General features: G+C 34.1%; 1 protein-coding gene across 1 annotated transcript in view; it reads left to right on the top strand.

The window, feature by feature from the left end:
• Positions 1-1,154: 1,154 nt before the first annotated feature.
• LOC127835825 (uncharacterized) overlaps positions 1,155-23,759 on the top strand; it is a 32,091-nt gene continuing 9,486 nt past the window's right edge. The window contains exons 1-5 of the mRNA XM_052362256.1: positions 1,155-1,290; positions 9,320-9,848; positions 10,093-10,251; positions 12,002-12,710; positions 15,191-16,821. Coding sequence (XP_052218216.1) covers positions 9,324-9,848; positions 10,093-10,251; positions 12,002-12,710; positions 15,191-16,821 — 3,024 coding nt within the window. The 5' untranslated portion in view covers positions 1,155-1,290; positions 9,320-9,323. The remainder of the gene's footprint in view (positions 1,291-9,319; positions 9,849-10,092; positions 10,252-12,001; positions 12,711-15,190; positions 16,822-23,759) is intronic.

The raw sequence follows: 23,759 nt of genomic DNA on the forward strand, positions 1-23,759 counted from the left end.
TTACTGTGGCCATAGTCGACTTTCAGTAATGAACGATGGTGTCTTTTTAAGAGTCATTTACTGTGGCCATAGTCGAATTTCAGAAATGAACGATGGTGTTATTTTAAGAGTCATTTACTGTGGCCATAGTTGACTTGCAGTAATGAACAATGGTGTCATTTTAAGAGTCATTTACTGTGGCCATAGTCAACTTACAGTAATGAACAATGGTGTAATTTTAAGATTCATTTACTGTGGCCATAGTCGACTTGTAGTATTGGACGTAGGTGTCATTTAAAGAGTCATTTACTGTGGCCATAGTCGACTTGCAGTAATGAAAAATGGTGTCTTTTTAAGAGTCATTTACTGTTGCCATTGTCGACTTGCAGTAATGAACGATGGGTACATTTTTAGAGCCATTTGCTGTGGCCATAGTCGACTTTCAGTAATGAACGATGGTGTCATTTTAAGAGTGATTAACTGTGGCCATAGTTTACTTGCAGTAATGAACAATTGTGTCATTTTAAGAGTCATTTGCTGTGGTCATAGTCGACTTTCATTAATGAACAGTGGTGACATTTAAAAGGTCATTTACTGTAGCTATATTTGACTTGCAGTAACAAAAAATTGTTTCATTTTCAGAGTCATTCACTGTGGCCATAGTCGACTTGAAGAAATGAGCAATGTTGTCATTTTAATAGTTATTTACTGTGGCCATAGTCGACTTGCAGTAGCGCTCATCACATGCACGCGCACTATCAAGTTGCTTGATTATATATTTATTATCGATGTACATTAAACTTATAAACCATACGTGTAATTTATTTATTTATTAAGTACACCATACACATCCATATTTGACCATTGCAGATAGAAGACTAGTACCAGTACATATAATTTCATTCGTATTTAAGAATGAAATTTATGTTATTACTATTTACTTTTTATCTTTTAGTCCTCCGACGTTTTTCTTAAACTAAATGTTCTATAACCGAACTTTTTTCCATAGCCGAAACAGCCAATCGAAACAGCCAATGGAATCAGGAAAATGGAAAAGAGTGTTTCCCCAGAAAGGGAGCTCACCACCACTTACTATAGCCTATCCTCTCCCCTGATTCAAGATCAGTGTTCTGATTGGCCAAAATGATTTGGGCGACCGTGGACCAACAGGCCTCTGTTGTCATGTGCTTTATACAGTTCAACATTTCTTCCTTCTGTTAACATTAAGTCAATTCGAAAATATTACACAGACGTGAGTGCGTATAATTGCGGTCGAAGATTCGTCGGTGGTGCAGGAGTGTGAAACTTTATGTGAGTTTGTTTAAATTATTTAAAATTATTTTTTTTTAAATGAAACATTTTTTTGTAAATGAATTATGTCGTTTACAAAAATGTTTATTCAGCATACTAAATGTAGTAGTATACATTATAAGGGATATGTCATCGTTGTTGAAGTTAAATCAGACGGTAAGAAATCCATATCAAGAAAATTAATGAAATTACTTTGTTTGAGACAATCACATATCGTAAATACTTGTGTAAATGAAAAACAAATGTTGTGAGAGTTTGCTTCCTGCAGATGTATCCGGTGATTCAATAGTCGTGTCAAACTATTTTACCACTTTTGTACAAAGAAACGCTTATTGCATATAGGATAGTCAATGTCAGTTTTAATTATTTCTTAGAAAACATTGTTCGTATTAGCTTATTTTGGTTTCGAGCAAAGCATGAATCTAAGTGGATCACATTTATTTGCATATTTGTTTTAAATATTGACTATATTGACGTCATTATCGGAATCCCCAAAACCCCCTATTGTTCTTTTATTGTAAAGCGCCATTGAACGCACAATACTGTATGAAAACGGCGCTGTATACATACGGTATTATTATATTCAATTAACACATGAGCTACTATAAAGAAACTCGTTTATCTTAACACCCCTTTTAAATGATGAATATTTACTACAACTACTACTACTACTACTACTACTACTACTACCTACTTCTAGTACTACTACCACTACTACTACTACCACCACTACTACAACTACTACTTCTACTACTACTTCTACTACTACTACTACTACTACTACTACTACTGCTACTACTGCTACTACTACAACTACTACTACTGCTACTACTACTACTACTACTACTACTACTACTACTACTACTAACTACTACTACTACTACTACTACCTACTACTACTACTACTACTACTTCTACTACTACTACTACTACTACTACTACTACTACTACTACTACTACTACTACTACTACTACTACTACTACTACTCTTTTCCTAATATTACTTCTACTGCTGCTACTACTACTTCTAATACTGCTACTTCTACTTATGCTACCGCTACCCCTGCTACTGCTACTACCAATACTACATCTACTTCTACCACTTCTTTTACTGCTTCTATTTCTACTTGTACTACAACGTCTACTACTACTACTACTACTATGACTACTACTACTACTACTACTAATACTACTTCTTCTGCTACTGCTACTACTACTGCTACTACTTCTACTGCTGCTGTTTAAGAATACTTCTACTACGACTATTACTACTACTACTACTACTACTACTACTACTACTACTACTACTACTACTACTACTACTACTACTACTACTACTACTACTACTACTACTAGTACTACTACTACTAGTACTACTATTACTAGTACTACTACTACTACTACTACTACTACTACTACTACTACTACTACTACTACTACTACTACTACTACTACTACTACTACTACTACTACTACTACTACTACTTCTACTACTACTTCTTCTTCTACTACTACTACTACTACTGCTACTACGATTTACTACTACTTCTACTACTACTACTACTACTACCTACTAATAATACGTCTACTACTACAACTACTTCTACTACTACTACTACTACTACTACTACCACTACTACTACTACTACTACTACTACTACTACTACTACTACTACTACTACTACTACTACTACTACTACTACTGCTACTAGTACTTCTACTACTACTTCTTCTTCTACTACTACTACTACTACTACTACTACTACTACTACTACTTCTTACTACTACTTCTACTACTACTTCTACTACTACCTACTAATAATACTTCTACTACTACTACTACTTCTACTACTACTACTACTACTACTACTACTACTACTACTACTACTACTTCTACTACTACTACTACTACTACTACTACTACTACTACTGCTACTACTACTAATGCTACTACTTCTACTACTACCACTACTACTACTACTAACACTACTACTACCAATACTACTACTACTTACACTACTACTACTACTAATACTACAACTACTGCAACTCGTCCAACTTCTATTACTTTTACTAATACTTCTACTTCTACTAGTATTAGTGCTAACAAATTAATTTTATAAACACAAATATATTCAATTTTCCCTACATGACGTGTATAGCGCATCATGGAACCTGGATTACCCCCATTTAACATTTCTAAACGCATGTTATATATACGTTGTGCGCGCATCAGGCTCGGTTTCGATTAGTTGGGTGAATGAATTAAACTTGGGCTCTAATGGATCTCGTTGCAAAGACATGTTTTATTGCGACATGCGGTCATGCACATGTTCGCGAGACCTTTTGATTGGTTTGTTATAAGCGTCCTCCATCAAATGTATGTGTACAAATATGGTTAATTAAACCATATTATCTTGTTAATTGATTTTTTTTTTCAAATTTTACAAAGTGTTGATACGGAATACACGAATATGTAATATCATACCGAACAAACCTATACGCTTTGTAAAATGCTTCCATGACGACATGTCTTAGTTAAGCACGTGTGCAATACAGCCACGCTTTTCATTCGTGGCAAATGCTGCGTTTTGATTGGATAATACATTAATTTCTTCCTGGTCTGATATCATTGTCTGATATTATCGATTCTTCATTGTTATGGCTGTTGTGTTCTTACGTTAATGTATTGACGTTTGCTTCTCGATATTTATGCCTACTTTAATAAACACATGAGCTACTATAACATTGTGGACATCTTTGATTTGTTAAAATATATTAAACATTAATAATATATAGTAATTGTGTACGTAATGTTTGATTTTTCCAAAATTTTAATTGCTTACTGACATGTTTTTTTTTTAGATTTAAGTATTTTAGTATTTTCATCAAACTGTATACCGTTCATTAGCATTAAAAGGAGTACTTCATTAAGCAGTGTGTGAAGTTTACACAACAGTGTTTTGTAGGTTAACACAAACACTTTGTAAAATCTAAAAAAAATATGTTGACTATTTATAATGGTCACATTAAAATTGTAATAATTTAATAATCACCCTCTACATACTAAAGAAGGACGTTTTTAATACCAAGTCATGCCATCACACTTAAACCAGTACTTGAGATGTGTGCGGATTCCTCTTAACAAGGAAAATTATATACAGCTGGTGTGTTGATAGTGATGTCGGAAACACAAGAACAATACCACCATTGTCATTATGTACATGAATATGTATTTTCGCCCTTAGAAAGCCCTATGGTTGGTAAAGAAGTTTGTTTTTAGTAAATTCAATGTGTGCACTTGTTATTGTAACACAATTTGAAACAATATACACAAGAAGCTATGCAAAGTACTTTTAGTTGACCGACATTTATATTCTAGCCGCATGCTTCATAGATGTCCCCCGAACACAAACACACGCACACACACCGTCATGACAAAAGTACTTGCCCATCACTGCATACAAATTGTAAGGATTATATTTCAATTATTGTTCTATCTCGATATAAGGAGTCAATTTCATTATAAATCTGGCTTACAAATTAAGTTTCTTCCAAATTATAGCAGCGTTTAAGTTGCTATGCCAGATTCAGGATTCATTTGCGTATTGCAGTATCATTATACGATATGCATTTAGCAATTCTCAGTATAAAAAATAATTTTCTAATAATTGTTTCATCAAACAAAAAGAACAAGTATAAATTGTATATGCTATCAAATGGTGGGCCTTTAAGTGACTCATAACTTCCTGTGGCACACAAAGCGAGGCTAAGTAGATCTCAGTGACAGTACAGGTCAAGTGAAGACACTGATTTTGTTGCTGACAGCTTACTCTGAACAAGGCTTAATAAAAACAGATGTCCGTTTCCGGTTTCATAATCAATTTTAACTTTTTAGAGAAAAGTACTAAAATGTTAATTCGATTTTAATGAGCAGATGAAAATTGGGCATGTTTGTAAATCCGTTTAGGATAAAGATTTATAAATGGCGTTCGGAAAATAAGGCATACTCTGACAGCGCTCTTGCATGAATGTATCTTCAAATAACTTAGCTTAAGTAACAACCTTGATGAGAAATTGTTAAACTTGCAAAAATATGCCCCTATTTCCGAGGTTACAGTTTACGGTCAAGAGTCAAATGTAATCAACACTTATCACTTTTTCTAGAGCAAAAATCGGTTTAGAAAAGATGTTATACTTATTTTTCCACAAGCCACCAGTATTGTGAGACAGAGTGACTTTCACAGGAACAATCTCCCGTTTTAAAGGCCCAAGTCAACGTATTGTCTTGATTATAAACATGTTGAGCATTGACACGGTGTAGATGCATATCGGTGGCCTCTCTGTCAAAATTCTGCCTCTCTGTTCATTCTCGGCTGCTTCTCTGTCATAAACATGAAAAATGGATGATCGTAATTCACAAAACAGATAAGAAATCTAAAATTTAAACCCGTAAACACATTTGTTCATAAAAGAGGTAGTCCATGAGTTGAAGCATATATCCAGCTACAGGTTCAAAGTATTCCACAGGTCCAAACATTTATCACAAACTCTATCGAAGATGGAATGATGACGAAGGTAGTGGAATAATCGTGCATACATGCCACTTGATGATCAATTTTTAACATAGCTTTTTCGTAATATGTCAATGCTTATCGATCATCCATTTTTCATGTTTATAACTTTTATCACTAAAGAGGCCACATGTATTTTGATGAAACGAGGTCCATCTGTTTATCTTGACGTGTTTTAGGCTGCTTTCATATCTGGGTCACGTTCGTCCAAGTACAGGATCATATAGGCAAGTCCTACAAAAACAGTTTCAACTCGAGAAGGCAAAATTTATGCTCAATCATGATGAAACTGAGTCAGCATGATTATTTCGACAATATTATGGGCAATGTTGAAGTCCAAAAACAGGTTCACTTGTTCAAATCTGCGAGCAACCTTGTTATTGTAAATGGCATTCTTGCTATCCCTGAAGAAGTCACACACTATTGGCAAAATATTGATACCAATTGGTCAGAATGTTTACCATGACAATATCTAACCAAACGTGAATCACGGTAAAACCATAGTCACCAGTTTCATTTTTTCTCGGATCAAAAGTGGTCATTCTTGTTGGTTAATCAATCTAGTTTTACACATGACTTTTAAAATCACCTTTTTGCAAAAAAAACCCACAGAGCTTCAATAATGCTAGGGTAAGGGTGTATTTTATTGTTAAATGCCTCAATGAACATGTTTAGAAAAGCATCTTCAATGAGCACAAACACATTCATTTAACGAACATATTTATCAGAATTAATTTTCAATTTTAATTAAATATATATTCAGTAAATGTATATATTTTCCTTTCTATGAGTATGTCTGTGATAAAACTTCCTAAAGTTATTGTTTGAAGACAAGTACGCTGTACTTTGTATCGTTTGTAAATAGTAAACGCTATCTACTGCTTTCGCTTTTAATTAAGATGCTTCTCTTCACGAGGGTTCTTGAGGTGACGTCAGGCGAAATCCGGTTTTCGCACACGCTACAATTGAAACTACTTTGCACACGGTCATTCGATAAACGACATGACAGCAAATAACTAGTCGTGTACATTCAATGTATTTTTAGCTGAATTGATACTATTGTATCGCATTCATTTATGGCTAAGGATTTACTTTTCTATTTACAATTACAATTACTGGTTATCTTTTTAGTAATTGATAGTTAAAGATGAATAAAAATATGTGACCGGATATGTTTTCTTAGTTTAAAATGTAGTTCCTGATAGTGATCGGTGCGGTTTCATTAAAAGTATATGAATGTATCAGCATATAGATGCACCAGAGTAATTTCTATGTACGGACGAAGAAGGATGTTGGGACCGTGATATTTATCACATGCCATACCCTGTTTCCCATGTAATATAACCATTACATATATTTTTATCTTACACATGTGTACGTCACGAAATGTAAACAACATACGGGGTTTATCATTATGTTTGTGTAAAATATTTATTTAATTTGCTCATTAAAAGCATGTGATAAAAACGATCTGACACCTGTTGTCATATCATACCATTTTTTATTAAACTCGTCCAGGAAATTCGTTAGTAAGCTCGCCAAAGGCTCGCTTGCTAACACAATTCCTAAACTCGTTTAACAACATATGGTATGATATGACAACTCGTGTCAGATATATATATATATATATATATATATATATATATATATATATATATATATATATATATATATATATATATATATATATATATATATATATATATTTATATATATATATATATATATATATATATATATATATATATGCGATATCACGGGAACCCTATTATCTATTTTTAAACATTTGGAAACCGACAGTAAATATATTAAATAAATATTTTTTTCTATCATAGTTTGCTGTCGAATAACCTACAGTTAGGAGTATAGATGCGTAAGCATTAAATCACGAGTGCGAAGTGTCGTTAACAAATCATCATAGAAAAATATTATTTCGATTCTTATACGATTCTGATTGATTTGGTTCAAACAATTAGACTTGAAGTTTATTTTTTCAAAATTCCACCCTTCTTATTACGAAGCTCACTATTAAGTGACGTCATTTAATCGTTACTAACATGACGTAGTTTGCATTCATAATATTTTGCAAATGACGTCACTTTCATTGATAACAAAAAATCGAAGAAACTATATATATATATATATATATATATATATATATGACGTCACGTTTATTGATGCTTCTGAAAAGCTGTCATGCTATAAATGATTTCTTTATTAGATCTACGTTTCCAAACAAATAACATTCTTTGTAGGCGTGATTATGCCACTCATCACCAAATATACACTTTTTAGTTTCATTACATTAACATACATGCCACATAAATTACATTTCTAAAATAACGCGCCTACGTTTAAGATTGACACTTACGCAAGTATTTTGGACGTAAGTATTTTTAAGAAACGGCTTCCTAGGGTATATTCAAGTTCCATAATTCATCCAGATTTCCAAATATGGGCATGCAGTTGGTGTGAACAGATGCAGTTAAGGTTTTTAAAGTTTATAGTTTAAACAAGATGAAATAAGTATTTTTTTACAGACATTTATTTTTTAATAACTTGTTATCTACGGAAGAGCGCCGTGAAATGTAAATGGTTTCAGCCAAGTAGAAATTGGGTTGGTTAAAAACAAACTTTCATAAAATTCAAAATAGTATCATTGAGGTAATATTTTGAACATAGTTTTTAAAGATACACTATATACAGCAAACATACAAAGAAATGGACAGATTTACCGTTTACTTTTTGAAATAAAGATAAAAATGCAGCATGCATGATTCGTATTTCCGCAGAAAATCACCAAATTTAGCCATTACATTGTTTCAATTTGAAAAAAAATGACGAATGTGCATAAAAATTACAACATATTTAACAATAAACATGGCTTATATGCTATATTTAATCAAATTAAGTTAGAACGTAAATAAAATGCGTCGCATAAAGTATGCGTTGCCCGCAGGATTCCAACCTGCGCGGGAAGATCCCAAACGTTTTCAAGTCTATCACCTTAACCAGTCGGCCACGGCAACTTGACCTAGGCTCTTCAATCTTCGAAGAAATCGCGGGAAATGATTATGGGTGCGCTTCCTTATTAACCATGGAGTGAAACATACATAATTCATCATATTGTTAAATTAACTTATCCCTAATTCTCATATTATCGTCCCTCAGCATTTTAACGTGACGAAAATCCCTCAAGGGGTTCTGGACAGTACATGTGTTTCCACTTTTAGAAGTTTTAATTTATTTACTGTTTATAAATGACTATAACGACGCTTTTTCTCATGATTTCCGGTTTTCATTTGAAAGGTCATGCTTATTCCAGGCCGATGGTATGATTACACATAAATCACGAAAAAAGTATGCTAAAGCGTCCGAAAACTTGGAATAATATCATATATCCATCAACAACCTTACCACGGCGGAGATTGTATTGTTTTTGTTTTGTTTTTCAGTAAGATGGCCGCAAGCATCAGCTTATTCACCGACAAGGAGACCAATAACTGGTTAAAGGCGTGCTTAGCACTCAATATAACTAAGGAAGGACTAGCTTACTTTCTGGATACAGAATTACAGAAGTTTTACGCAACCGTTGGTAGCAGTTGTGGTAACTGCTCCATTGAAAAACTCATACCATGTCCAACGCCCCCATATTGTAAGAGTAAAAAAAACTGTCATTTCCATGTCTCACAGAAACCTCAACAATGCGCAGTATGTGATCAAGTGAAACAGAACATAACATTACATCACAGATACAGTAAGCCGTCCTGGCGCAACACTCATGCGGAAAAGTGGGCTAGCGACTATTGGGAGATAGGCAAATGCTTCCTCCCTCCGGAAGGATATAGCAGTGTTCCCACGGTGAAGGAATCGGACTTCAATGGCGTGATAAGCATCATGTTAAACTGCACACATTTCCAGAACTGCCTCTCTTCCTCTTGTTTATCACCTCCATCGCCTGATAAGCAATCTCCACTCGAAATGGTATTAATCTTAAGCACGAGTCTAATGCCTATACAATAGTGTGTCTATTTCTTTGAATAGTAAACGAATGTATTTAGGATGATTTAAGAGTCCTTTAAAATAGCTGTGGCGTATAAAATGTTGTTAATTTGCATAACATGCATCAATTCAATACTGAATTAAGTTGAATTTTCAGTTTACATTTACATTTTTTAAATTGATAACCATTTCATTTGATCACTTACTATATTATCTTGTTATTAAGGTCCGTCTGATAGGCCGAAATGTACGTCACACATCCGACTGCAAGGTTACAGATGCTGATCTGCAGGACTATTTCCAGACACTGTCCACGCTACTGGCTGATCCAACGTGCCTACAACATGACCACTCAGCAACCATAGCGCATAAGAGACTTAATGATGTAAGTTTACATATTAACAAGTTGAAACAATCCAACAATTAAGGTATAGTGCACATGTTGTAAATAAGCAAACTTAAACTAAGCCGATAGAAAGGAGCTGTGAAAATTGTTGTTTTAATTGTAGAAATTGTTATATGTTTAACGTGATCAAAGTGGGAGTCATTAAGCAATGCACTTGTCTGTCCAAATTTATCTTTGAACATCTAGAATTTGCGATATCAAGACCTCTTACCCCGCTAGTGATTTCGATTAAACGTTCATAGCTGAATGGCCTACATGTACATTATTGTTAAATACACTTTTTTGTGACCTTGTTAGACAGACATTTGCACCTTTGTCGGTGTTTCGACTATATGGTACATAAGTAAACATGAACCTCAAATTTGTGTAATCAACTCATCTTGTACTATTTACAAAAGAAACATATTTTAACTACAATATGTTTGTTATTACGAATACTTTGATAAATGTTGTAACGCAAGTTACATAGTGTTTTAGTAGCCAAAAACAATTGCTAAAAAACGGAAGTAATCAGTCGAATAATTTGTAATATTTAGATACACATATTGGTTCAAAATTATATTTTGGTCATAGACTTATAATAACTCAAATTATGCAGATAAAAATTAGTATTCTGAAAGAATTGTTTTTATATCATGTTTGGCAGTGAATGATTGGAGGACACCAATGATGGGCAAAAATTATCATGAGCTTTTGTGGTCGCCTTTTGTCTGTTTTTCGACGTCTTTCGTCTAAATTTATCTCGTGAACACTCTTGAAGTCACATGTATTGCCTAATATTTATCAAACGTGCCAAGTACATTGGTTCTATTGATATCTCATTTGAATTCAACAATAGACAATGTATGATGTATATTAAAGAGGGATTTCAAAGAAATACGTTTTTTAGTTTTAACACGGTGTTGTCATGTTCAGTTTTCACACGTACATTACATTTACATTTTATTTGCCGTTTATAATAAACAAAAGTGCGTGAACAGTTTATACACTTAAACAATGTTATCAGCATTAAATGAAAACACAGATTGAAAGGTCATCATAAACTATATTTGCTACAAGATTAAAAGAAGATTTAATTTTGAAAATATATACCAAATAAATCAATCGTGTTACAGGATTGGGCAACATATATTTATACAAACTAAACACAACATACTTTAAATCATCATTTAATAGTGAGATATATTTAAGTGCATGCTTAAACAGCAATTTGATTAAGAGAAATGAAAACATTTGAATTTGACTTAAATTCATTACCCCACCCACCATCGTACCTTTTTTCATGTGTGTAAAACCACGTTATTTGTCATTGTCAAATGATATTTGGTACATATTTGGAGCATTTAATAAGTATATAATAACAACACATAGTTAGTGTATTTTAATTTTATAAGCTAGAGTAAAAACAAAAGCACCGTACAGTGGAAATAATCGTACTTCTTTGAGAGACAAAATGTAGAAACTATAACACTTTTTTACAATAACATTGCTGAGCGATATTTCTTTTATATCATATGACATCGTTTTATGACGTTACATTTCATAAAAGCTCATTCCGCCTTAGCCTATACACAATATATCGTGAAAATATGTTTGTTTTGCCCACTGAGAAATGATACTGTAAAAATACGATCTAACTTTAACATAAACATTATGTTTAAACAACTGCACAGTATCCTTGATTATAATTAATATTTTTTTTGAGAAAACATTTGGTATGTGTTTGTAGTTGCAGAATAATAAAATGTCCCTCAAAGAACTTGGTGAGCTGTTAGATGAGACCTACCAAACACTTGGTCGTGTGAAAGAAGCAGGCAAGAAGGCAGAAAGAATCCTAAAAAAAGCTTTGCAGAAATTAGAAACTTCTATACTGGCTGGGGAACAACGAATTGACAGCAAGACACAGCTTGGGGAGCAACGAATTGAAAGCACGACTCAGCTTGGGGAACAACAAATTGAAAGCACGACGCTGGCTGGGGAACAACGAATTGAAAGCACGTTGCAGGCTGGGGAACAACGAATTCAAAGCATGACACAGGCTGGGGAACAACGAATTCAAAGCACGACGCAGGCAGGGGAACAACAAATTCAAAGCACGACGCAGGCTGGGGAACAACAAATTCAAAGCACGACGCTTGCTGGGGAACAACGAATTGAAAGCACGTTGCAGGCTGGGGAACAACGAATTGAATGCACGACACAGGCTGGGGAACAACGAATTGAAAGCATGACGCAGGCTGGGGAACAACAAATTGAAAGCACGACGCAGGCTGGGGAACAACGAATTGAAATAAAGGGACACGATGTGGAACAAGACCTTGAAAGACAAATAAAGGATGGGACACAACACATCGCACGCCATGTGCAGGATGGTATTGTGAGTTTGCTGCAGGCAGCGAACAAAACTGAGGCAGAAAACTATGAACGAGGCGTCGCAGGTTTGTAAACGGGTTTGTGTTTCACACATGTTTGTCTTAAAACCCTATATACGTGTACAAATTATCATTTAAAACACAAAACTGACTCTATTTTGATTTAAATTTGGACAAATCATTCAGACCTTATGCAAACATAGCCATGTTTTGTTACATAAAAAGCCTATATAAGCGGTTTCAACCAAAAATCTAAAATCAGTGTGGCGTTGTGATTTAGAAATTGCTTATTAAAATAAATATGTATGTATCTACTGATGGTATCAACATTGGATTTAACAAGGTGTGCTGTGTTAGTTCACTTAAAAGGGCCCATCACTCTCTTCTGCGTTTAGTTGAAATATGTTTAGCTGTTAACTAAGATAATCTAGTAAACTGTTTTCGTGTAAAACCTTTATACCACTGTATGCATGTGAACTAATAATAAAAATAATGTATTACAATTTACCACTTATTATGCCCCCCTTCCAAGAAAAGGGGATATATTGTTTTGAACATGTCGGTCCGTCGGTCGGTCCGTCCACCAAATGTTTTCCGGATGAAAACTCAAGAACGCTTAGGCCTAGGATCATGAAACTTCATAGGTACATTGATCATGACTAGCAAATGACCCCTATTGATTTGCAGGTCACTAAGTCAAAGGTCAAGGTCACAGTAACTCCAAACAGTAAAATTTCCGGATGATAACTCAAGAATGCTTAGGCCTAGGATCATGAAACTTCATAGGAACATTGATCATGACTGGCCGATGACCCCTATTGATTTTCAGGTCACTAGGTCAAAGGTGAAGGTCACAGTGACCTGAAGCAGTAAAATGGTTTCTAACGTATTCACACAATGGCTGCCACTACAACTGATTTGCCATTTGGGGGGCATGCGTGTTTTACAAACAGCCCTTGTTGGTTCTCTGTTTTTAAAGTGGGTATGCACAATTTTGTCAAATATTTATGAATGTACATGTATATAAAATGTGTAAAACACTTACTATAAATATATTTCTTTAAGAATGAAAATAAAAGTTAAGAATGACATGTGTTGAAAATGCGAAATAAGCCAGATATTTAATTCTGAAATCAAAAACGTCTGTACAGTCGAATTCGCCAGTATGTATATCATGCATGAACGGTGTGAATCTAAATTTAGTTTTACGGATCATTTTAATTTCCTGCAACGATATCTATTCATACGACACACGAACACTAATTCTGATCCTAATAAAAAGACGACTGCTTCACTTATTGTAGGAAAAAATGTACCAAATTTAATCGTCACAATCGGCTCGGGGCGCTTATTTGTCTTTGCTGCATTTTATGAAATTCGTCTTCAATGTATAGTTCTTCTTGCCTATTTGTGTTATTGTAACATATTTTTATCAATAATGTATAGTTCTTCTTGCCTATTTGTGTTATTGTAACATATTTTTATCAATAAAAAAATTATTTAATGCATATCAAAATCGTGCACACCCACTTTAAGATCACGGTCAATTCAGCAGAATCATAGTCGAGCGCGTTATTATTGACACTTGACAAATTTTACTGGACTATTGATGCTTAGTCGTCGGCGAAATGTTATGGTTTAGGTTTGATGTAACAACTCCATATCTACTAATATTACTTGTATTCACTGGAAACTATGCATATTTATTATAGACATTAGGTGAGATCTATGCCAATGAAGCCGAATAATGCGTTTTGTTACTACGAACAGTCAGATTAACGTTGCACTGTGAAATTAAGGTTATGTTTGACGTACACATACAAAGACCCATAACTCCGACTTTTAAATAAGTATATGTACTCCGTTTATTATATGTTGACTTTTATAAAGTATTGTTTCTATGCAGCAAACTATTGGGCAAACTACACTTGGTAGCCATTCGAAACATTACACACGAAGTCTGGGTTATTTTTTGAGGTCTTTTTGGATGAAAACAATTCTGACCAGAATTTGAGCAAACATAAAACATTATATTCTCAAAAAATAAATTTGGTTTTGCTTGGAGCAATTCCTGTATCTCTATGTTTATTTTAAATCAAATTAGAACTAAAAACAGGGTCTTACTATAAGGCACATAACTCCAATTTGCTGTTGAGTAGTGATACGTTTTGTTGCGTACGTAAAAATATTAAGTTATGGTTAACGTACAACGCCACTATACATGTGTAACTAGTAAATGTACTCAACTTCTACCTATCCTCAATGTGACAGACTCTGGCTCATAGATCTAATGTGTACTTAAGCAGAATAACTCATATTCTATACATACAAGTTCAAATAAAGGTGTTTGTGTTTTCTACTACAGGCAGTACTTCGAAACTTCAAATGTGACTGCGTAACACCTGAACACATTTTCTTCATGTAACAAGTTACAATTATGTACATTTATTGGTATTGTATAAATACTATTTTGTCCTTTTTTATTTCATTAAACGTGTACAGAATTTTACGTTCCTATATTAGGACTTGCAATGCTATGATTTCAGATCTTCGCCAACGTTTGATGAAATATTATAATGACACGACTTGCAATGTGCCTCTTTCAAACTTAGATGGCAGTCTTGATAAGCGAATAACAGACATGTATGCAACGCCCAAAATACAACGAATCAAAATAGAAAAAGATGGCAAACGCGTGAAAACAGACGAACAAGTACTGACCTACAAAGGCCTATTTTTCACGAACGATAAATCAAATCAACGTATATACATACAGGGAGAACCAGGTAGAGGAAAATCTACATTTGCAGTTAAGTTAGTCCATGATTGGTGCAACGAAAATCAGCCTTCACTGGTATCTTCCATTAACAATCCAGCGTTTGAAGATAGACTAACAATTCAGAAATTCAAGTTTTTATTTTTCATCACGTTGAGAGATTCGAGTGAACAGACTGATGTTACTCAGATGATAAAGAAGCAGCTAATTGATGAAACGTTTTCAGAAGACGAACGCGCCGACGAATACAAACTGTTCGTGCAAATAATGAAAACTGAAATTTGCCTCGTAGTACGAGAAGGTCTAGACGAATGGGTGTGTCCTAGTGATAGTAACCTAGCTGTGCCTTCAATGGCTGGATTTCCGAAGGACACCTGCACGGTACTTACAACTACTCGACCATGGAAACTGGCTGATGAAAAAATCAAGAACTCGCAAATCGACAGTCTGTTTGAGATCGAGGGGATTAGCAGTCCATATAAATTTGCTAAAAATATTCTTCGCAGCATAACTGACCAGACGAAGGCTCTAGAGGACACCGTGGATGAATTTGAGTTATTCATAAAGCGTCGTGAGCTCGAATCGTTATCATCCTCACCAATGTTGTACGCGCTGGTCATCTGTACCTGGGTAGACACGATTGGGGAGGAGGAACATTTGAAAGGATCGTCATTGTGTTTACTTTACACTACTCTGCTCGAAAGTCTGTGTAAAAAGGCTAACAATAACAAAGGTTATTTTAACGATTCTAATGCACCACCAGTGCATTGTTTTTCTAAAACAAATTACATACAGCCAAACATTGTACACTTAAATAAGCTCGCTGGCGCAGCTTACAAATTGTTATTTTCCTTTGAAAGAGAAACATCGATTGTATTCAATGATAGAAAATTTTCTAACTATTTTGTTTCTAATGAAGAGTTTACGGGTTGCAAGATGTTTGCACTTAAGGCAGGGATATTAACAAACAGAAAACAGAAAAGTCGGACAGAGAATTCGAACTCGTTCATACACAAAACTGTACAGGAATTCCTCGCAGCATATCATATCGCATGCAATCCAAATGCCATTGATGACATCATTTCAAGACATCTTAAATGCTTTAAGAATTCATATCTAGAAATATCGCAAGTTTTCATATTTGTGTGTGGAATGAACATTTCCGCTGCGAATAAACTGTCGGCTTTGATGAATCAATCTAACGTTGATAATTGCCGTGCTTCAGATGATTGGTTTTTAGGGGCACTCAGGGTTTGTGCGTTTCAGAGAGTCATTGAGGATGGAATCAGAGAGGCAGTAGCCAACGAGCAGGATGACATTCACCTGAAGCTCAGTCACTTTGACATTACTTCAAGAAACTTGAGAGATTTAAACTTGATATGGTCTACAATCACGTCCAATGTGAATTTATTGACATTTAATATAAAGCGGAATTCACTTTCACGTGATGAGCAAACTACTCATTTGGAATTAAACCTGTCATCGTGCCACAAGTTGAAATGGTTGAAATTAAGCGGAAACGGCATATTGCTTACAGGTAAACAAATATAATATACGATATATCATAAATGCATTAAATGTTGATTAATAAAGTTATTACACTAATAAGCTCTATGTCGACATGGATTTTATATTTATAGGCGTTTGTTTTATGACTAATAATAGACATATGTACTTTTCGTTCATAGAAATGGCAGCAAATCATAAGACCTCACTTTAAAACTCTATTATCATCTTTACCTATAATGGCGCTGTCAGTATAATAGAACGATTTATCGCACCTAGTAGATAAATGTTTGGCAAACAAAATTAAGTTAAAGAAACATGTAACAGAAAACGCAGTATTTGTAGAATTCTCTTTAGTTGTTGTAAAACTTAATTGAATAATTTTTATTTTACACTTCGTACGCAACCAATATAATTACTGAAAGTAAAAAAGATCAAATACCCTGATTGGGTTGCTGAAATTTTCAAAAGCATATTCACTATTAAAAAATCAACTAATTATAAAAGTAGCTACAACGTCTTTGTTGTTTTGGAAACTGCCTCGTAAATGTCGATGGACTTTATGAAACAGGGATGAACATTCTAGTGAAAAAAAGACGCTCACGCTGAAAATAAATCATTGTATTTACACTTTCTCCACGTCTTCTTATTTTAATTCTCTTGTGTTTAGAATTTGGTATACATGTTTTTTATATTTCGTCCATTTGCATTGTCATGATCTTTTACACAAATCTTAAAACCATTTTTAATAGACGCTCACGCTGAAAATAAATCATTGTATTTACACTTTCTCCACGTCTTCTTATTTTAATTCTCTTGTGTTTAGAATTGGGTATACATTTTTTTATATTTCGTCCATTTGCAATGTCATGATCTTTTACACAAATCTTAAAACCATTTTTAATAGATGCTAGCATGTGTTAAGCATTCATAATACTATTGGCAAATCAGTTAATTGTGTGTATGGTCATTAAATATGAATACCGTGTTTAATATATGTTTTCTGACACCCCTTTTTGCCAAAATAATTATTTTTCGTGACTTAATTCTCGGACAAGTGCGTTTTCGTCTATAATTAATGACTCTGAATTTGCGGACAGTTTACAGCGCTATTTTACCATATTTCGGCACTGTTTTCGCTTATCTTGTGTATTTTCGACCATGGATTTGTACAAACGAATTAATGTCATAAAACCTCGGAGACGAATGCCTTAGGGCAATGGACCATAAACTCTGCGTCTTTGGGGAAATAACCATGTATATGGGTATGAAACAATCACTTCACCCAACAATAATTTAAATGATATCTTTCATATTATTGAAGCGGTATGTTTAAAGCGAGATTATACGATATTGTCAAATATTTATGAATTTATAACAAATGTGTAGAAAACTTCTTAAACATATATTTCAATATAAATTAAAATAAAGGTTAAGAAGAACATGTGTCGAAAATGCAAAATAAGCCAGATATTTAATTCTGAAATCGAAAACGTATGTACAGTCGAATTCGCCAGCATGTAAATCATGCATGTACGGTGTGAATCTAAATTTCATTTAATGGTTCATTGTAAATTCCTGCAACGATATCTATTCATACGACACAAGAACACTTACTCTGATTCTAATAAAAAGACGAATGCTTCGGTTATTGTTGGAAAATATGTTTGAAATATCTTCGTCACAATCGGCTCGGGGCGCTAATTTGTCTTTGCTGCATTTTATGAAATTCGTCTTCAATGTATACCTTTTCTTGCCTATTTTGTATTATTGTAACATATTTTTATCAATATATAGTAATTCAACACATATAAAAATCGTATAATCTCGCTTTCAAGTTTTTTCCTTTTTTGTTCTGTATTATTTCAGGTAAGAGTTAGTAAAGCTGTGAAGTTGTATTCATTTCAAAGCAGAAACATTATTGTGCATTGATTTATTTCTTTTATTTCAATTCAATTTTAAAAAATCGGACATTTAATTTTTGTCACTAAATTTTCCGACACCTGTATTTTTTTTATATTTTCCGTATCTAAATTTTCGGACACGAAAAAAAATTAATTAAGTGTCCGAAAACTTAGAGTAATTACGGTATGCAGTTCACACTTATTTCCAAAACCGACGCAACCATTACTACTTTGACCACATAAATGCGTACGTAATGAAGTGAACATAGCATATTTAATAATTGTTGATGCTTGTTTGCTTCATTTTGTATTCCGAAATAAATAATTGTATAATCAAATTCATACGTACATTGGAAACAGCTAGAGCATAAGGCATTTGCAAGTACTATAGCAAACATTTATTGTATTGTCCATGTATAGTCTTTAAATATGCCACTTAAATCCTGTCAAGTATAGCATATTTATTTAATCAAAACAATTAGAAGATTACATTTGAATGTCAACTAACAATATTTAAAATTAGTAATAATTATGATATTAACAATGTTTAAATTTCCACACAGGTAAGCACATCTTCTAATAACTAACACACATGATCGTTAACGTCGGGACCGAACTCGTAATGACTCTTTAAGATATAAAAGCACACTTTTGAAACAAATGAAGAAACAATAAATGAATAAAGCTAACCATCTAGATTGATCACATTCTTGACAATCATCATTCGGTCTCTGTGTGTCTGCCTCTGGCAACTCTAAGCACAGACTCTGATTTCCAGCAGTTATGATCGGGAAATACATCGCGACGACTCTCTTATCCTAGGGTAGTTTTGTACTGTTTCATACGTTTATGCAATTAAATATAAAATACATGTTAAGAGCATTTACAAATATCAACGAATACACATTGAAATAGTTTTAACTCGCATTCAGCGCATTCATATTTATGTAAACTTATTTGGATAGGTCAATCTGAAAGTAAGGCACAAATCAAAATGACAAAATGTGGCATTGCAAAGTTAGTAGGCAAACCCAGTTAATCTAGTCAAACATTGCTCATCCGTTGATGTTCGCTTTTATAAAATCTTCTGAAATACGCACTACGAACTATGTGAAACGTATATCTACATTTTATACTGCAAGCAAAGTCCTGGAGAGGATGAGTACCTGTCGCTTAAAAGTCAATGCTAATGATAAACTATAGTATTACATTCATATGTGGATGTTCATTTATTTTTGCCAGGTATTGTTTCCATTCGAAACTGTCTATAACAATTGTGACGCCCCGATAGTGTGTTACTTTGTTATGCTACAATGAGTGCGACGCAAATAATGTAAGAATACGGACTAGTAAAATCTCCGTTTAACAATTAAATCAAAATTATACTTACTTGTTAAAAAAACAAGTTATGCATATCCACATGCATATTCATATGTTCAATTAAGACTTAGTTGCTAACTCTTATGTTTAAGTTATTTCACATTTCAACTTTATATATTTTCGATTAAAATTAATATGTTCATATAAAGCCAGTGTCTTTGCAAGGTGTAATAAGGTAAGAAACTGCCAATTTCAGGAACATTAAACACATATGTAAATTTTTAGTGCCTTTTATAAAGTACGCCTATTCCTGTTAATATTATTGCAATACTATTAAATATTCTTAAACGTCGACCATAAATAAGCTGTTTAAAACCTCTGGAACAAACGAAATTTAATGTTTTACTGTGTGTATAATTAATGTTATACGTGCACGAGTGTTTTTTATACTTATTATTGTGTCGAGTTCCTTTATTGTGTCTCATTGGTTAGGCAATTATTGTCATGCTACACATAAAGAACCACATTATACAATAAGGTTTCTCTCCTGGAGCAGCTGCAGAGTCACTTTTTGTGTTTGCTATCAGTGTTAGTAGTGGTGATGAGGATTTTGACGTTTGTGCGGATATATCGCTTAGAAATCGCTTTGTGATTTCGGACAATTGAGAAAATGGCGGAAAATGGCAAGCCGTGACAAAGAAAAGAAAAAAGGCAAGTAGTAGTAGCAGTGAAAGTTTTGCTAACTTGTCTACTGATGAGAAACTAAACAGTATATTCGCTCAGTTAAACAAAAACTTTGAAAAGATAAGTGATGTAGAAAACGCGTGCAGGAGGGACGTCCAAAATGTGAACAAGTACTGTAGCGAACTTGAAAACAAAATTATCAAAATGGGACAAATGTGTGAGAGACAGGAGCATATGTCAAAGGTACTGTGCTATAGATCAATAGACATTGAGGCACGGAGCATGAGAAACAATTTAATATTTTATGGAGTAACGGAAAAGTTGACGCACAAATTCGGAGATAAACACTTAGTGTTTCGTTTATGGAAAATGAGTTAAACATAAACACAGAAGATAATTGAGAGGGCACATCGATTAGGGCGAACGTCCCCGCAATCATACAGAGATGTATGTGACCAGAAGCGTCCTTTAATAGCAAGGTTTAGGGACTATAATGACACAGAAGTGATCATGAGGAAAGTGTATCTTCTGAAGAACAGCGGCTTCGGGATAAATAGGTAATACCCAAAAGAAATATCTACAGCAAGTTCGGCACTGTACAAGTCAGAAGAAGCAGTGGATGCCAGATCGAACAGAAGAAATGTCCAGATACGCTACCCAGCCAGGTTATTTATTGACGGCAGGTGCGTAAAAGATGTTCCTGACTGGTTTGAAACGTGCTAGGGACAAATAGACTCGTCGGATTTAATACGAAGTTAACAAAAGAAGAAGACTTAGGCACAAAGTCGAAATCAAGGGCATATTCCAATGAGACAATAGTATATACTCTCGTAAGCAGCGTCTTTATTGAGGACAAGAACGCATCATTACAGACAAGACCCGCCCACACAAATGTAAACAATCCAGAAACTAAGTCAGGCACGTGCGATGAACTAAAAGGGATTAGGGATCATACGGCCCATGGACCATACGGCCCAGACCATACGGCCCAGATTCTCGGACCATACGGCCCAGATTATCCGACTTTACGGCCCAGATTTGCGAACCTTACGGCCCAGATTTACAAAGCATACGGACCATGTCTTCATTAATATTTCTTTCGTGTTCCTTCAATATTGTATAAATTAAAGAAAATATTAAAATTGTAGAATTTCATGTTCATTCAAGCATGTTTTATATTATTTCATCGTGTAAGGATTATCGGATATACGGCCCAGATTTGCGGACAATACGGCCCAGATTTGCGGACCATACGGCCCAGATTTGCAAAGCCTACGGACCATATCTTAATTAATATTTCTTTAGTGTTCCTTCAGATATTGTATGAATAAATTTAAGAACATATTAAAATTAAAGTATTTCATTCAAGCATATTTTATATTATTTCATCGTGTAAGGACACAACTATGAATACCCTAGTAAATTCCTTTATTGTTTGTTAATATAATATCGACATCAAAATACACAACAAAAACTAATATATGTACAACAAATAAAAAAACAATTTCAGGCACATATATATAGAACACTTCTAAACAAATACATATATATGTACAACAAAAAAACAACATTTATAGCAATTTTGTGAAATGTGAGCAAACAAATGTACAAGAACAAAGTTGTATTACATACATACAATCAAACAAATATATTTTATATACAATCAAACAATCAGATATATACATTTTCACTCAATCGTTCACACTAGCAAACAAACAAACACACGTACACATTTACACGGGTCCATACAGTCTACACTCTCTTTCAGAGAAGCTCACTCGTACTAATTTCTTTTTTCCCGTACCGGTCCCAAGCCGCGCACAAACGCCCTTGTGTGGCACGTGTGTCACGACTCTGATGCCGCTGCAATTTCTTTTCCTTGATGAGTTTGCACTGCATAGGTACTTCATTCGCATTCACATACGAAACGCAGATTACGAACCGCTTCGTACTATAACTCTTCCGATATTGAGGTGTTTCCACATCGGATATGATGCCAACGTTGGCACTTGTCACAAGTGAGCGCTCTTGAGTTGGAGTAAATTCTCCTTAAACAAAATAAACACGGAGGCGCAGGCATTTTTCATCGAATATGGTACGACCATGTCCATACTTGATATTTATATTGTCTTCAATAATAACGATTGTCACACTTTACCTTTAATTAGTAATTAAAGACATGCTCACTCTATGCATTAGTGTAATTACAAATTTTTATTTGCCGTTTTCACCACGCGGCATGTATTAAATTTAATAATTATGTTATAATTTTTTATTACTTTTTTCACCACGCGGCATGTTTTAAATTTAATAAGTATTAATTTACAACTTTATTAAAATATATTCTGTCGATTAAAGTGAATGTTTGCGTGATGTGTACTGCTTACATAAATAGTTGATGACAACATTAAAATGAATTTAAAATCTGAGAGAAATAATAACTATTTCATTTCCCGTGTTATTTATTTTCAAAAGCGAAACACATACTAGCATGTATTTATTTTTAACACATTCATAGTACAATGGTAGCACAGTATTGTAGTGTATTCGTGTTTTAGAATTATGTACATGACGTTAAGAAACATGTGGGCCGTATGGTCCGCAAATCTGGGCCGTATAGTCCGATAATCTGGGCCGTATGGTCCGCTTATCTGGGCAGTATAGTCTGGGCCGTAAGGTCCATGGTCCGTATCGTCCGTATACCAACTAAAAGAATGTATCGTCCAGTCACCTGTTTCGGTCGGTAACCTATTTCGGTCGATCGCAGATTTTTCGCGCGTGCGCTCTATCAAAGTTACGTATGACGTCATCGTTTTGTGTGTATATAGAAAGTATCAACACAGACTGCTAGTCGCATTTTTTTCGAAAATGAGAACGAAACAAGTAAGTATTCCGATCTGAATTTATAACCATTGATATTTTTAT

The sequence above is a fragment of the Dreissena polymorpha genome, chromosome 6 (genome assembly GCF_020536995.1).
Source record: "Dreissena polymorpha isolate Duluth1 chromosome 6, UMN_Dpol_1.0, whole genome shotgun sequence".
NCBI lineage: Eukaryota > Metazoa > Mollusca > Bivalvia > Myida > Dreissenidae > Dreissena > Dreissena polymorpha.